Genomic DNA, 16972 nt, shown 5'->3' with positions numbered 1-16972 from the left:
AAATTCTACCAGGAGAATTATGAGGATGAATCTATAATAAGGGACCACACTGCCACAGAACGGCAGTGGGTTGTTTAGGTGATGGAATAATACACAGTTGAAATTATTTATATGGATCTATCCGAGTTAGCTGAGCATGTTGTATGGCCAATTTTACTTTATCTAATATTTGATGAGCTTTTGGAGTAAGTTCTCGAGGTGAGGTAATAGCACTGTCCCCTTCTAGAATTGTAAATAAAGGTTGTAACTCTGCAGTGCTTAATTTAAGATAAGGGCGTATCCAATTAATATCGCCCAAAAGCTTCTGGAAATCATTTAGGGTCTTTAATGTATCTCTCCTAATGGTAACCTTCTGTGGCCTTATATAAGTAGGAGAAATGACGGCTCCTAAAAAGTTTCCCACTTCTCCTTCTTGTACTTTTTCGGGGGCTATATGTAACCCTCTTGATAAGAGTGTTTCTTTTAACAACATAAATGCCTGTGACAATTCATTTATATCTTTTGAACATAATAAAATATCATCCATATAGTGACACATTCTAATAGCAGGATATTGTATACGTACAGGCTCTATAGCTTTAGAAACATAAATTTGACACATAGTAGGACTATTAGCCATTCCTTGAGGTAGAACCTTCCACTGATACCTTTTATCGGGCTCTTCATGATTAATGCTAGGCAAGGTAAAAGCAAACCTCACCTTATCTTTTTCATGTAGGGGTATGGAGAAGAAACAATCTTTAATGTCAACAATAATCATATTCCATGATTTTGGTAAGGCAGACAACAGGGGCAATCCTTTCTGTATAGATCCTAAGATCTGCATTTGGTTGTTAATGGCTCTCAAATCATGTAATAATCTCCATTTTCCCGACCTTTTCTTGATCACAAATATGGGAGTGTTCCAAGGAGAATTTGAGGGTTCTAAATGTCTTAATTCAAGTTGTTCTTTAACCAAGGTTTTAGCTACGTTCAATTTTTCAGAGGTCAGAGGCCACTGAGGTATCTAAGTCCGTTCCTCTGTTAACCATGATATGGATATTACATCCTCAGTGGCCCCTAGGAAAAACCCAGCCCTGTCCGATCTAGTTTCTTATTAACTGGAACCGGGCCAGTCATTCCATGTAAGTGCCTACCTAACCCTTTTCCAGGTGTATATCCCATATCATACATCATTTTTCTACTTTGTTCTGAATACTCATTTGATAATCGTAAATCCATTTGTTGTAAGATATCTCTTCCCCATAAATTTATTGGTAGGGGAAGCACATAAGGAACAACTGTTCCTGATCTTCCTTCAAAATCTTCCCAATGTAAAGGTTTAGCACTAATATCTGGGGTAGACTCATATCCTAACCTTTGAAGAGTTTGATGAGAGCGATTAATAGGCCATTGTTTAGGCCACCATGTAGTAGACATGATAGTGGTGTCTGCCCCTGTATCTAAAAGGCCTTTGAATAGTTTTCCTTCAATTTTTAACTCTAGTGTTGGCCTTGTATTTAATTTAAGTGAAATAAAAGTATGGTTCCCACCGGAAAATCCAAAGCCCTTTTTTCCTCGGATTTTATCTTTGCTAGGAAACATAGAATGTAAGCTGGGTAAAATTAATAATTGAGCAATACGATCTCCTGGGGAAATGGCACTTATCCCTCTTGGGGAGGAGCACATAATTTTAACTACTCCCTCAAAGTCTTGATCTATGACACCTGGATGGACTATCAATCCTCTCAAGGTTGTTGAAGATTGTCCCAGCACAAGTCCCACCGTGTCCTTGGGAAGAGGGCCAGAAAAATCTGAGGATATTGGCTGACAGCCCATAGTGGGCGTTAATACCGCTCGGGTGGTGGAACAAAGGTCTAGTCCTGCGGAGCCTGCTGTGGCCCTCTGGACCATTCCTTTCTCTGAGATTTGTCCTGTCTGCTCTCGAGTGCCCCATACATTTGAGGGCCCTGGGGACATGGGCCCCGCTGCCCGTTTTTTGGCAATGGAGTCAATGGCTGTCCCTTATTGTCTTTTACTGATCTACATTCAGTTGCCCAGTGTCGGCCTTTTCTACATCTAGGACACATTCCAGGCTGTTTACCTCCAGTGTTTCCTGCTGCTTTCCGGCACTGTTTCTGAACGTGTCCTATTTTACCACACTTATAACATTTAATATTATTGTTCCTCTGTGCAGCCAGTACTGCGGCCGCTAGACCTGCATTGGACAGCGGACCTCCTATCTCTCTGCACGCCTTTATCCAGGCATTAAGCCCTTTATTCTTCCAAGGCGTGATGGCATTTCTACAATCTTTGGTACATTGTTCATAAACAAGTTGTTCAATTAATGGCATGGCAGATTCTGAATCTCCAAAGATCCTTCCTGCAGCCTCCATCATCCTGGCAACAAAGTCTGAAAATGGCTCATTAGTTCCTTGGATGATCTTTGTTAAGTTTCCAGAGACCTGCCCTCTATTAGGTAAACTTTTCCATGCTTTGATGGCAGCCTGATTAATCTGTTCATAAACTTGTGCTGGATATATTGTCTGATTAATTGCCCATTGCCCCTGGCCAGTGAGCATATCAAAGCTCCATTGGGGGTGATTTTGTGCCATGTTATCTCTGGCCTGTGTAGCACACAAATCATGATAAAGAGATTTCCATTCTAAATATTTGCCTGTAGGGACAATTGCCTTGATAGTACTACACCAATCCCCAGGCGTCATAGCACTTTCTGCAAGTCTCTCTATTAAGGCTTGGGTAAAAGAGGCATTTATGCCATATGTTTGCACCGATTCTACCAATGACTTTAATTGTTTCAAGTCTAAACTACGATGGTATCTCTGCTGATTCTGATCTTCAAAAACCGGAAAGGCTGCTCTAATCCTTCTTCTCTCCTTTTCTGGAATCAAGGAGATGGCTATTGGAATAACATGTCTCCTAGCCTGTTCTTGTTTTGTCTTCCGCACAAGCAGCTGCGGTGCCGATGGCAAACTGCCAGGTGCATAAGGAGGATCCGGACGATATCTTTCTTTCTCATAACGAGCTGCCTCCTCATCTAATTCTGTTTGTTCGTCCGAATCCAACCCATCCTGGGACGAAGTATCGTCCTTGTTTTCTCCATCCTCAGAGGACGTCTCCTCTGAGGCGGAGTCATTCAGTGTTAATTTTCTAAACCCAGACAAGGCTGGATATATTTTTTTATATTTCTCTGACGGAGCTATTTTCTCAGATCCATTCTCTTTTTTCTTTTTTCTTTTCTCTCCCTCCTTCTTCTTCTGACATGGAGGGCTTAAAGGCTGTTTATCATTGCCTTTTTTTTTTCTGCTAGCATTCCCTTCCTTTTCTGCTTCTGATAGGCTATCCTGACACTGAGTAAGGACCCTTTGTCCTTCTCTAATCTTTTCTCGGCATTTCTCATCCTCTATACATGCCTGAATCATCCTAAAAATAGGTAACGTGCCTGCTCTCAATCTTCCCTCTTCCTTTTCCCGGGCTAAATCAGCTCCTAACTTTTCCCATGATCGCGTGGTAAGGGATCCTGTAGGACCATACCACGGAGCAACTCTATCTGCCTCTTTAAAAAACTTCAAAAGAACCCCATCTGAAATGGTCAAGCCGCTTTCCTGCAGCAGCGCCTGCACTGCCACTAGAACTGGCTTAAACTGTTGATTGCCCATAATTCTCTATCTACAGAACTGGGCGAACCTGCACAGTTATCTGCCTGTGATTTACGGTTCACTTTGAAAAGGAGGACACGTACACTCCTGTCCCTTAATATGACAATTAAGGCAAAAGCAAAACACAAGAACAACCACCGCCCAGACAGGGATAGCGAAAGCAAGGCCGAGCATAGGATCCACCATATCTTACAGAAAAGTGTCTAGACTTACTGCACCATCAGTTCTGAATCTTGTTTCTGCGAGCTAAGCAGGGTCCTTCAAGGTAGACGATCCTCGGGGGCGTTCAGCTTCCACTCCCAGGTTTCGGCACCAAATGTAACACGCTACCTCACCGATAAGGAGCACATCACACTCAAGATTCTTCTGACAGCGTCTTTTATTGTTACAGCTCTTTTAGTTAGAAGGATGCAAGATGGAGAACAAAGGAAGGACCCCAAGCCCCAGAATGTTCTGACTTATATACTATCAAAGAGACATGATCTGTCCTCATTGGCTTACAGACTGGGGTCTCATTTACATATCCACTGATAGTACTTTCAGCGGGAAAATTCGCGCCTACGCGTGCGCACAGCTGCAGACACCAAGGCCAAGAAGAACCAGGAACAGGAAGCCAGCGCCATCTTATAACGGCGAGCGTATAGCTACTTCAGCAAACGCAGCATGGCTCCTAACACATAATAGCAGGAATTGTCCCTAAAGTGAAGTCCCTTTAGCCTTACCTAGAAGGGCTGGCTCCCCTATCAGAGTTTTACAGTCCATGGTAGAATCCTCTCAAGAAGGACACCTGCTAGTTTTTAGCCCCTCCTAAATGGCTCTTGTCATCCCCAGTCTTGAAATTTTCAATCTATAAAATCTAAAGTTTCAGTAAAGTCCTGTGTCTCACAGGTATTAAAATTTAAGCTACTCACAGTGGCACATGGTTATAATCCCAGCCCTCAGGAAGCTGAAGCAAAATGATTCTGAGTTTGAGGCCAACCTGTACTTCACAGCAGCAATACTGTCTCAAAAAAGTAATAAAATAAAATTTACCACTGGCTGTGTTAATCTGTCAAAGGCATGTAGACAGTAAAAATGCATTTAAGGGCACGCATGTCATTTATGTGAAAGATAAATGTGTGTGCTGAAATGAACACTGGTGCTTGAGCATGAAGTAATGTTTATCTAAAATTGTGTAATTTGCCTGTGTATGGTGGTGCAGTCCTTTAATCCCAGCAACAGGGAGGTAAAAGCAAGTAGATTTCTGAGAGTTCAAGGCCAGCTTGGCCTACTTGTTTCAGGCCAACATAATAGAGAGACCCTTTCTCCAACCAAAACAAAACAAAAACGGAAAAAATCCTTAATTAAATAATTAATTTAATTATTTATTGGGGGGCTGGTGAGATGGCTCAGAAGATAAAGTGTGCCTCCAAGCCTTTTCACCAAGCAGTGTAAAGAGAGTTGTCTTCTGACCTCTATACATGTACTGTGCCATAGCATGTGTTCTCTCGTTGTCTCTCTCTCTCTCTCTCTCTCTCTCTCTCTCTCTCTCTCTCTCTCTCTCTCTCCCTCTCTCTCTCTCTCCTGTAAAAGCCCAGCCTGCAGAGGAAGAAGCTGCAAGGCTTTGTGCTCTTTTCTGATGAGTATGAGGAGTGACTTGACTCAAACGTGCCCTCCATTAGCGTCTCCATGTATGGAAACATGCTAGCCGAATTTCTCCAGAAATCACCAGGGCTTTTGTCACCAGGTCAAGCTTGAAAGTCTTGCCCTAGGGAAACACACTTACAAGTGCTGAGAAAGAAATACTATATTGTTGCAGCCATCTCCACTCCACGCTTGGCGGCCACTGTTTCCCAGCCCAAGCTGCCTCTCCAATCTGCGGGTCAGAGGGGAGAGGGGGGGTGGAGGGAGAATAAAGGGGAAGAGACTGGAAGAATGGAGACAAGACAGAGGTTCTGATCAAGTCTCTAGTCTCCTTTATTGAAGGGAAATCTAGGGTATTTATACGCTTTTGCCACGTGCCTTGCAGGTGTTGATATGACGTAAGCCTTACAGGCTTGTATGGCATGGATAGCACGTGGACAGCACGTGAACTGCATGCCTTGCAGGTGTGGCTACCACGTGCGCCTTGCAGCTGGGGGCAGTAAACAGCAAAACAAAATATGTGGGATATCAGAGTGTGCTTCAGCTGTTGTAGGCTGTTGAAAAACAAGTCTCATGTCAGGGTATATGGCTCAAGATGGCTGCAAAGCTAATAGCCGCTTTCTGCTGAAAGTCGGCCCCCAACACTATATTGTTTGCCAGGCAGAGTGGTGCACACCTTTAAATCCAACACTAGGGAGGCAGGTACAGGTAGAGTTCTGTGAGGTCAAGGCCAATAGAGTCTATTTAGTAACTTCCAGACCAGCCAGGGCTACACAGTGAGTCCACATCTTTAAAACAAACAAACAAAAGCTAGACTTTTCTCTCCAGGCTGTTAGTTTGTTTTATCCGTCGTTGTACAGGTGTGCATTCAGTGAAACATGGAGAAGGGTCCACTGAAGACCAGTGGAGAGCCAGGTACCAGCTGACTCGGGAATGTGTTTATGTGCGTATCCGTTGTCATCACCGTATCCTGGATATGCTTAGGAGCAATTAAGTAACTTTGATTTGAATGCTTAAGGGACAGTGAAGCTCCAAATAAATGTAGTTTAGAAAATACAGAGTGAAGCCCGGCTTTGTGCTTAACTTATGTTTAACTCAGAACTTACATTTTTGCTTATGAATGAATTTTTTGGTGGAAATTTATTACAGTATATCAGATGCAACCTCATCATCTAGACCCTGATTACTTTCTTTTCAAACCTAAGAAGTTATTTCAGCAGTTACTCTTATTGCTGTTGTCTTCTGCTTGCCGTCCTGAGCGTTGGCAAAATGAAAACAGGTGTTGAGTGTTGTGAAGCATTGCATATAAATCCTGACAACTCGGCTTTAATGCTCAGAAGCACACAGAAGATGGATTGGACCAAGAAAGCAGCCAGGTCACCAAGTGTGTCATCAGTAACTCACTGTGTTTCTGATTTCCTTTTTCCCCAGAACCGAATGGAGGAGAGCAAAGCACTCTTTAGAACAATTATAACATACCCCTGGTTCCAGAACTCCTCTGTGATTCTGTTCTTAAACAAGAAGGATCTTCTAGAGGAGAAAATTATGTATTCCCACCTAGTCGACTACTTCCCAGAATATGATGGTAAGTGGCCACCCTCTGCCAGCCTCACAGCTAAGAAACACTTGTGCTGTTACACTAGGACAGGAGGCAGCGTGGTACAGTCCCCGAGCCATGAGCCTGGGGGGTCAGCGGGGAGGCAGCAAAGTGTAGCCCCTGGAGTCATGTGCCTCTTGGGGCTAGAGGCAACACAGTACAGTACCTGGAGTCACAGGGTCCATGAGGACATGTATGCTGTTCTCTGTTCTCTGACTTGTAATGACATAAAACATTTTACATCATTAACATTAACTAACGTTACCAGTTATGGGAAAGCAACAAGGTCTCTGATGTTTCAGAATAACCAGCTCAGAGAAGGAATAATTCACTAGATTTTTTTGATCAGCAATTATAATTTCCAATTTCCCTCCCTTTCATTTTGTTACCTACCTCTGCCTCTCCTTGGTTAGCAGCTCACCTCTGAAGTAGGTGTAATGAATTCACTACTTTCTGTTGTTGACCATGACTAAGGAACTTAGAAGGTAGAATTTACTTGGAATTATAATTTCAGAGGGGAAAAAGCCCATCATGATGGGGAAGCATGATAGCAAGCTTCCGGCATGATGGTCAGAGAAGGGAAACTGAAAGATCACATCTTTAAAACACATGCCAAAGCAAGACTGTAAAGTACAAAGCCCACTCCTAGTGACTTACTTCCCACAGCAAGCCACACTTCTTAAACTTACCTAGATAGCACCACCAACTCGGGGCCAAGTGTTGGGAGTATCCCAGCCGTTGAAGGATGTTCTCATTCAAACCACCACGTATCCTGAGGGTCAAATTCTAGTTTAGGCCCTTTCTACCTATAGTTATATTTTAGAGTCACTTGATGTTTCTGGCCCTTTAAGCTGTAACTATGAGAACTGATAGGGTAATAGAAAACAATTGTGATGTTAGTGTAGTACTTTGAGTATCCAGCAGCATTTACTTTAGGGGAACCTCACTAGCAAAAGGCCCGGGACTGATGGCCTAGCTAGGCGTTTTACTAAATGGAGAGGGGATCCCATCCTCAGTGCTGGCAATGTTCTTTAAGTACCTGTGCTGCTGCACTGGGGTCTGCAGCGCTCTCTTGAACTTGGCCTTGCACTGCTTTTACCATTGAAAAGTAGATCTCCTATCACTAATGTATAGTTCTGAACAGCAGGACATCACTGTGCTGAGGAAAGCTTGTTGATTAATTGTATCCACATCCAGCCTCTCAGAAGCCCCCTGTGCTTTGTAAAGCTTAAACCAGCTGTGGGCAGACCATACCAGAGGGTGCCTCCTGTTGTTGAAATCGAAGAAATCACTGCAACCACACATTTTCTTAGACCTACGTTGTTCCCACCACATCAGATATGAGTGGTGTTGACAGACATTAAATGATCTGCAAAGCCTAAGAGGCTTAGTCTCTGGCCTTTCATAGAGCTGGCCAAGCCCTAGTCCAGACAGTATGCACTGAGGATCCAGGTGCTACTCCTTACTGATGGCATTGCCTTGAACACATTTACCTCTGCCTGATTTCTTCCTGCATTCATAAGGACTGATTGAGTTGTGGGTAAATGACTTAGCATAGCACCTATCACAGAGTAGGGCCGCATCCCAAAGTGCTTACAGGGTAAATGTAACAGCAGAAATGACTACTACAAAGTGGCCTCATCAACAAAGGACATCTAGATATCTGTGGCATAGCAGTTTTGTCCTTGGAGATTAAGGGTCACTTGGCTTCATAGCTCTCCATGAAGATTTAAGTGCCCCTTTGCTCTGTATGCATGAGGTGCAGTGCTGGCTCAAGGAAGGGAATGTGGCATGCTTAAGAGCTGCAGTTTGCATCTCAAATGCATATGTACCATTGGGTGTGCAACAGCATGTTCATCTCCAGGCACATTTTCCTGTTTGCCTGGTTGTTAAAAGAACAAATGCTGTCTTAACCTGGACAGCAGTTTCTCTTTGCTCCTTCTATTTTCTCACTAACCCAGGAGCAAATAGGAAATGCTTCAATCTTACTTAGGAAGTGGTGGGAGGAAATTACTATATATGGTGTACCTGCTCCCTCAATAGCAGACCAGTACGGTGAGCGCCTGCTGTGAGAACAGGAGCCAGAACCAGCTGCCTCGTACGTGCATACTCTCTCTTACACCCAGAAGGCAGACTTCATTTCTCTCCAGAGTTGGTGAGAGTCAGTGGACAGTGGATAGAAAGTGACCACACCATACATAGCAGTAGCACTGTGGGCCCCTGTTTTCCTGCTTCAATACAGACAGATAGCGTTGTGCAGCCACAGAGTAGAGGCCCTGAGCCTGCCTGCTTGCCTGCAGCCACATGATGGCTGGCCACACAGCAATCAAGGGTTTCTGGGGAGGTCTCTGCAGGACTGCCGCTTTCTGTATATTGTCCTGGACCCTTAAAACTACAAATGGTTTCCTTCCAAAGGAAGGAATGTTTTGTAATGTTTTGGAATTTGAAGATGATTTTTTTACTATTGACTTTCCACAATGGACATATAATGTCCAGAGGAAATATGGCCACAGCTAAGTTAACAAAGGTGATGATTTTGTTATTCTTGGGAAAATAAAGTTGTCGTTTTATGAGATCCAAAGGCCTTGGAGGACGAACTAAGACTGAAAACGCTCCTCAGTACACTATAGTGAGAACCTGATAATAAGCTGATTTACAGTATTTCTGGTGTCACAGATGTAGATGTCTTCCTTTCTAGGGCATAATCAGATGAATGCCATCTCTGTTTCTCTTCAGGAAGAGAAATTACTATGTCCACATAGATTTGAACTGCAGAATTGTTCCTAGAGACCTTGGAATTCTAGGCCTGCTGAGATGTGTTCAAATAGCATAATATATGCTTAAAAAACCGCGAGTGCACTTCAGTGAACCTGAATCTATTTCTGATATTCTGTAGACTAAACACAAGAAAAAAACGTTGGAGTCTTTTTCTTACCAAGCAGAATAAGAATAATAGTTAAGAAAATGGCAGGCTTCTTACATCCTGCCAGTCTGTTAGTCTTCATTTCAAGTGTTTTATGCTGCTATAGACACAGTTAACATAATGCATTGCTAAGGACTGTTTCATGTATGTAACATCTTAATAATGACACCTTTTTGTTTTTCATGTTAACAGCCTTAGTCACTGACTCAAAGCACCCTTGTTAATACTCTACAAATGAGAAGACACCGAGCTTCATAGCTCTTTGTTGCAGCTTCCAAAAGTGTAAGATGTAGGTTTGAGCCCAAATCTGTAATAGGATTCATCTGAAAGTTCTCAGGCTGTCTGCCTAAGACTCAGGATGAAGGTCCTTAGCACTGGTAGTTAGTTAGGCCTCAGCAGTGTTCCTTTGCATAGAACAAACCCACATTGTAAATCCCAGAAGGTCCTGCCCTGGAGGGAGGAATCAACATACCCCTTCACTGTATGGAACTAGCTTGAAACTTTGGAGAACAACAGGGGTATGCAGTGGCACAGTGTTAGTACCTGAAAGATGATGGTATTTTGATGTTAGTAATTTAGAAGTTTTAAACTCACACTTGCTAAAATCCAGTTAAGTGTTAACCTGATGGATTGAGATGTGACTGTGATTGGTCCTGCACACAATTAGTAATGGCTCAGGGTATGTCACACTAAAATATCATACAGAACATTTAAATTATAATTGAAGTATGAAATCTCATGACATTAATTACGTTTATGACACTCGGCAGCTATTGCCAATGTTCCCACCACTCTAAGCAATAACACCTCATTGCCCCTTCCTTCCCCCAGTTGGCATGCTGTCCCTTTACTCCTCTCTGTCTCTATATAAGATACAGGCTATAAGTCAAGTCGCACAGTGTTTGTCTATGTCCAGCATGTTGGTTTAAGAATAGTATTTTCAAGGTTCATACTTGGTATACCTTTGATTATTACTTCCATTTCTTATGTCACCTTTGGCTTATCCAGTCCAATTGAGTCACTTCTACCTATTAGTACTTATGAGGAATAGTGCTGTCAATTCACCTACAAAAGGTCCTCCTTTCAGCTCATTTGGAGTATGTTCTCCTACTAGACAGATTGCTAGGTTGTATGGGAATTTTATCTCAGCTTCTTGGGGAGCCACTGGGCTGTTTCCATACAGGGTACGCCATTGCTCATGTGCCAGTGGCAGACAGGTGCACATGTGACCTGTTGCCAAGACTTATGCTTTCCCTTTTTAAATGATGACCAGGCTAGCTAGCAGATGGGAAGACTACCTCATGATTTTACTTGGCATTTCCCTAAATGAGTATTAGAGTTAGACTTTATGTATGCTCACTGGTTGTATGTATACCTTCCTTTGCAAAACTGTCCACACCTTTTGTCCAGTTTATATAATCTTTATATGTTCTAGGTGCTACATCCTTATCACACATATGAATTGTATGTATTTTTCACTTGGTAATGTACTTTGATAACAAAAGGGATTTTTATTTTGATAAGGTTCAGGTTATTTTTTCTTTTACTGCTTTTGTATTGGGGCTGTATCTAAGAATCAACTACAGAATTATTATACAAGTGTGTTGGTTAGTTTTTTGTCAGCTAAACTCATGCTAGGGTCATCTTTTTAAAAGGCCCCTTAATTGAGAAAATACCTCAATCAGAATGGACTATAGACAAGGTTGGAGGACATTTTCTTGATGGTGATTGATACAGGGTCTAGCACAATGGACAGTCACTCCCCCAAGCGGGGCCCTGAGCTGTACAGGAGTGAAGTGAGTGAGCCTTGAGGGATAGGCCCGTAAGCAGCACTCTTCCACAGCGTCTGCTTCAGTTCCTGCCTCACTCCTGCCTCCTGACCACCAATCATAATGCACTGTGAGCTGAAACAAACCCTCCTCCCCAGGTTGCTGTGATCTTGATGTTCATCACCACAATAGAAAGCAAACTAAGACAAAAAGTGTTTTAGTTTTATTCTTGTTGCTGTGAAAAATATCCCAACAAAAGGCAACTTCAGGGAGAAAACTGGTTGTTTGGCTTATAAATCACAGGTTACAGTTCATCTTTGGGGGGAAATCAAGGCATGAGCTCAAGCAGATAGTCACATGGCATCCATGGCCAAGAGCAAAGAGGAGAAATGCATCCTTCTTGCTGCATCTAGCGTTCTCTTGTTGTATGTGTGTAGTTTAGGACCCCCTGCCTAGGGAATAGTGCCCCTAACAATTTTCTGGATCTTCTTAAATCAGTTAACCAATCCTCCACAGATATACCTATGGAATAACCTGATTTAGATAATCCCTCAACTGAGACTTCCTTCTCAGGTGATTCCAGATTGTGGCAAATTGACATTTAAAAACAACCATGACAAATTTATTCAAATAAAACTGTGTATGACTATGTATGTGACAATGTATGAGGCATGAGAAACAACCTTGCAAGCATAAGACAATGCAAACTAGTACATACCATCACACGGTGAATTTAGCATAGCTCTGGGATACAGATTAGGACATGGGACAAAACATGCTCGTTGAGCAAATAAGCCAATGTGGATCACATAACACACTTTGCTTCTCCTCTCTCTTGGCACAGGACCCCAGAGAGATGCCCAGGCAGCTCGGGAATTCATTCTGAAGATGTTCGTGGACCTGAACCCCGACAGTGACAAAATCATCTACTCCCATTTCACATGCGCCACAGATACCGAGAACATCCGCTTCGTCTTTGCTGCCGTCAAGGACACCATCCTGCAGCTGAACCTGAAGGAGTACAATCTGGTCTAACCGTGCCTCCCAGACACCATTCTTCCCTTCCCTGTGGGCTGTTGAAGTAAACAAGAGGGACTGTATTTCTGTGGAAAACAATTTGCATAATACTAATTTATTGCCGTCCTGGACTCTGTGAGCGCGGCCACAGAGCTGTAGTAAATATTATGATTTTATTTAAACTATTCAGAGGAAACAGGATGCTGAAGTACAGTCCCAGCACATTTCCTCCTTTTTTAGGCAAACCTTGACTCGATGTATTTTAAATTTTCAGTCATTCACTCACAGTATAAAAGCACTCCTGTCCTTCGTGTTCTCTCTCTCTCTCTCTCTCTCTCTCTCTCTCTCTCTCTCTCTCTCTCTCCCTCTCTCCCTCTCTCTCCCTTTCCTTCTTCCTCCTCCTCTTTCCTGTTGACCAAAACGAAGCTGGTTTTTTTCTTCCTACTCCTCATCTCCCTGCTGATTTTATTTTCCCTCATTACCACGGCCTTTACCCTAATTCCATTCTTGGGCAGTTTCTCTCTGAGTGATGCGGTCAGGACGGTGTCATTTAATTGAAGCCGCCTTCCATCAGCTTCCTTTACCAGTGGTTCTGCTGAAGGCAGGAGCATATGTATTACTACTATGGTTTAAATGTATCTCTGGATGCACATCACATCTAGTATTTCTTTTTCCATACATACATACATACATACATACATACATATATATGGATAATATATATATATTGTCTTGTCTCACTTGGACTAGGACAGTAGGTGCCTATTGATGGTTAAGAGTCATGTCTTCTGGGTGCAGACCTTCAGCCACAGCTGGATTGTTCAGAGAAATGCATGGAAGTCGGAGTGTGAGGGCACAGGCTGTGAAGAAGTCCTTGCTTCTCCGGTCGTGTGCCGCGTCCTTCAGCTCTTCCTTGCTTCCGTTTATTTCTCTTTAGGTTTTTCGCCCTTTTTAAACCACAGATGCCAAATGATATGCCAACAGACACTACATTCCCCAGCAGCTGCTGCCAGGGCTCTCTTGTAGCTTCTTGATTTTCTGTTTGTTTCCAGCTTTCCTTTGCTCTGATCTTCTTTTGTATTTGGGCCATAATTTTAAAATAATTTTTATTATGGGTATGTGTTGCCAAAGCCAGATTTTTATAAGGCAAAATAAATTAAGAATTTAAACAGTAAAAGCCAGCGTCTCAAAATGTCAGCATTAAGACAGTGAGAGAGACGACAGCTGGGTGTGAACCGGAAACACACATTGCCAAACAATTGCTAACCGAGCTGCTGCTTCTCATGGTCCGTTCTTTTCTTTGCCCTTAAGGTCAGTGCCAGTGTCCAGATGAGCAGTGTAGAGAAGTACCCCGTGTGGTTTGTCAGGAGGTCTGCTTATATCTCTTTACTGGCGCTAGTTTTATTAACTCTTTATGTTCTTTAAGTTTGAGTAAATCTGCCAAGAACACTGGTTGATAGTATTATCCTGAAACCTTTGATTTGGGGGGAAAATAGTGAGCTGTCTTTACTACCATCAGGATCTTGAATCGGAAGATTTGTGGGCTTATTCAAAAGTCACCAGTCAGTGTTCCGTCAAGCATGTATTCATGTGATGATCACACTAGGAGAGATGTTTGGAATTTCTCCATGTGCAATTTGTCAGCAGGTGCATACTGTGCCGAACACGTGTGAGTGAGCCTGTCGAGCAGCCTGCATCAGTATGTGATTTAAGTAGATAGCGAGCACTCTAAGGCTGCTGGGAAGTTAGACCTCAATGCTGGTCTCATTAGCGCTTAACACTAATCTCAACTTCCATATAAATCACTTTTCTTGAATAACAAAGCTGGGAGAGTGAACAGCTCTCTGTATGAGCACTGAAATTGCTGACTTGTGATGAAGTGTTCTCTCCCGTCTTTCTTATCCCTTGCTCTAGAAAGCCCCTGTAATTTAATCAACAGACTGCCTGTAGGTATAGTGCAATTATGAATGCTCTGATTGTTGTACATACATCTCTCTTGATATTGCAACATCCATACTGGCTTTGTAATCATTAATTTTTTGGCAGATTGAATGTGCTGTATTGATATGTATCTATGTAATTGTATTGTATGTCTTATAGCTAATTCACATTTTGAATAATGTTATTTTATTTACTTTTTTAAGAGAGGAGAATGTAAATTTGTCAGTTTATTTCTGACTAGGGATATTTTTTTCCATTTAGAAAAGAAGAAAAAAAAACCCTTACTATCGTACAGAGCGGTACTAGCATCGTGCTGTCTAAAATCATTTGCACATTCCTGAGTAGAGGTGTGCTGACCTAAGACCCAAAGGTAATTTCATAGCAAACACAACATCTGTCAGAGCTTTTATACAAACACAGAGACCAACTTTGTAGACCTTTTGCCATTTGACCTGGGGTTGGAATATGAGCTTTTATACGATTCATATTCTTATTTGGCAAATGCACAGTTTAGCATTACCTCTCTGGTGGCCTTTATTAGAAAGGCAGTTTTAGAAGCTATTGTGACCCACTAAGGAAATGTTTTATCAGCTAGAGACCACTGCTTGCCTGAAAGGGCAACCTTAAATTTGGTGCAGCAAAAAAAAAAAAAAACAAAAACAAAACAAAAAAAAAAACAAAAAACACAAAAAGACAAAAAAAGAAGAAAAAAGTAACATTTGATGGCCTGCAGTGTATAGAGAAAACCTCATCCCATGATCATAAGTGTTAACAGTCCTAAGGAACGGAGCTGTTCTGTCTAATAGAGCTGTAGTGGATGTAGTTGAGCCATGCTGATATCAAGCTCAGAGCTGCTGAGTAAAGCAGGGAGAGGTAGCCACGTTGTCTTTATGAATTGAGGATGCAGCTTGCTGTGCAGAGTTGAAGTCTGTGGCCTCACTGCGCATCCTGGGGTGCATGACAGGATCCCTTCTTTTGAGAAAGGAAAACATTGATCACCCTAGCTGCAGTGATGCCTGGACACCTAATTGTATCCACACTAGTCAATGAAGCTAAAACTAATTTCGTTGTTGTTTCTCGTTTGGGGTTTTATTGACGGGGCGAGGGGCGGGAAGGGCTTCTCAGTTTTGTACAAAAACAAAGTTTACTCATGCTTTCTCTTCTATTGTGATAGCAAGCGTTCCCGTTGTCGACGCTCTAAGTAATGGGGGCTTGTGATGAGCGTTATGGTGACTTGGGCATGTCTTACTCAGAAGCAAAACACAGACCACAGAAACCTTTCCTCAGCATACCAAGGCAAGCAGCCATCTCATGAGTCACTCAGCACATGAGTGTGCCGTTTACAGATGATGTCTCCCTTTTGTGTGTGATGCGGCAGTTCCCACCCACAGAGAATTCCTATTTGTAAATTGGAGGTTTATACTATGCCTTACAGAGCTTAAATTCAGAAGTCTGTGCCTCATGTCTGAAACAAAGGGAAAACACACGCCCCTGTACAGTCAGTCAGTCTTACAGAGCCTGTTGGATTTTCCTTATCGTTTCCTTGGGAAGAGCTCTGTTGAGGGTCCTGAGTAGCTGAGAAACTCTTCTTAGGAACCTGTGTATGGTGTTTACTGGCAGGTGGCATCCACAGCGATATTTAAAGAACACCTGGAACTTGGGGGCTTGGGGGTTTGGTTTGGTTTGGTTTCGTTTAGATTACATTAGCAGGCCTAATCGTTTTAAAAGGTAATTCAGCCAAAGGGCAATTTACTTTTTGTACTTCAGACTTATATTGATTGTCAAGTTGTACGAATTGTAATTTAAAAATTTATACTGCCACATGATTGTAAATTTTAGTTGTCTTAAGTAGGAATTGGTGAAAAGCTGTTTATGCTGGATTTGGGTCAAAATGACTTGATTATTTGCAAAAAAATAAAAATAATAATGGGAAGAAAGGGCTGCATAACAAGACACCGCAAGACTCAGATCCCCTCAGATGACCCCCAGCGCCCCTTTGTTTTCAGTTTCTCAAAAGAACGAATGAAGTGAAATATAGCAGAATGTTAACCCATATAAAAATAAAGTGTACCCAAATATTGTAATGTATATTGCTGCTCTTCTTAAAATTAAGTAAGGGTTTCAAGCCACTCAAATGGTAATTAACAGCATCTCAATTGATACAAATAAGGTGTACCTGGGCATACATTAATATTTTATTCCAAAGAGAAATCTTTGGTTAGAAACACATACAAAAATGGAAGCTAATAATGTGTGTTTATCTGTCTCCCTCCACACACTTCCAGCGTATGCAGTTACTAGATGTCCTGGCACTTGTGTCTTTGGGATTTCATTTTGGTTCTCGACAATTAGGAGAAACAGATGGCTTGGTTCCATGTGATTAGGCCAAGGTTTGGGAAGCCAGACACCTGCCATTCCACAGATAACTTGCTGAACGTCTACA

General features: G+C 42.3%; 1 protein-coding gene across 1 annotated transcript; it reads left to right on the top strand.

Moving 5' to 3' along the window:
- Window positions 1-6693: 6693 nt before the first annotated feature.
- LOC117702102 (guanine nucleotide-binding protein G(q) subunit alpha-like) lies at window positions 6694-16617 on the top strand. The gene is made up of 2 exons (XM_034493416.2): window positions 6694-6867; window positions 12416-16617. Exons 1-2 carry the CDS (start codon window positions 6720-6722, stop codon window positions 12604-12606), a joined length of 339 nt encoding a protein of 112 aa, XP_034349307.1. The 5' UTR covers window positions 6694-6719; the 3' UTR covers window positions 12607-16617.
- The last annotated feature ends 355 nt before the right edge of the window (window positions 16618-16972 follow it).

Source organism: Arvicanthis niloticus, unplaced genomic scaffold (assembly GCF_011762505.2).
Source record: "Arvicanthis niloticus isolate mArvNil1 unplaced genomic scaffold, mArvNil1.pat.X pat_scaffold_456_arrow_ctg1, whole genome shotgun sequence".
In the NCBI taxonomy this organism is placed as follows: Eukaryota; Metazoa; Chordata; class Mammalia; order Rodentia; family Muridae; genus Arvicanthis; species Arvicanthis niloticus.
Note: the sequence above shows the minus strand (reverse complement) of the source record. Positions and strands in the feature narration are given on the sequence as shown.

Excerpts from the sequence above, each read along its gene's own strand:
- LOC117702102 (XM_034493416.2), top strand. The coding sequence starts at position 6,720 with ATGGAGGAGAGCAAAGCACTCTTTAGAACAATTATAACATACCCCTGG. Across the intron at positions 6,868-12,415 it reads CTACTTCCCAGAATATGATG|GACCCCAGAGAGATGCCCAG; the intron begins GTAAGTGGCCAC and ends CTCTTGGCACAG.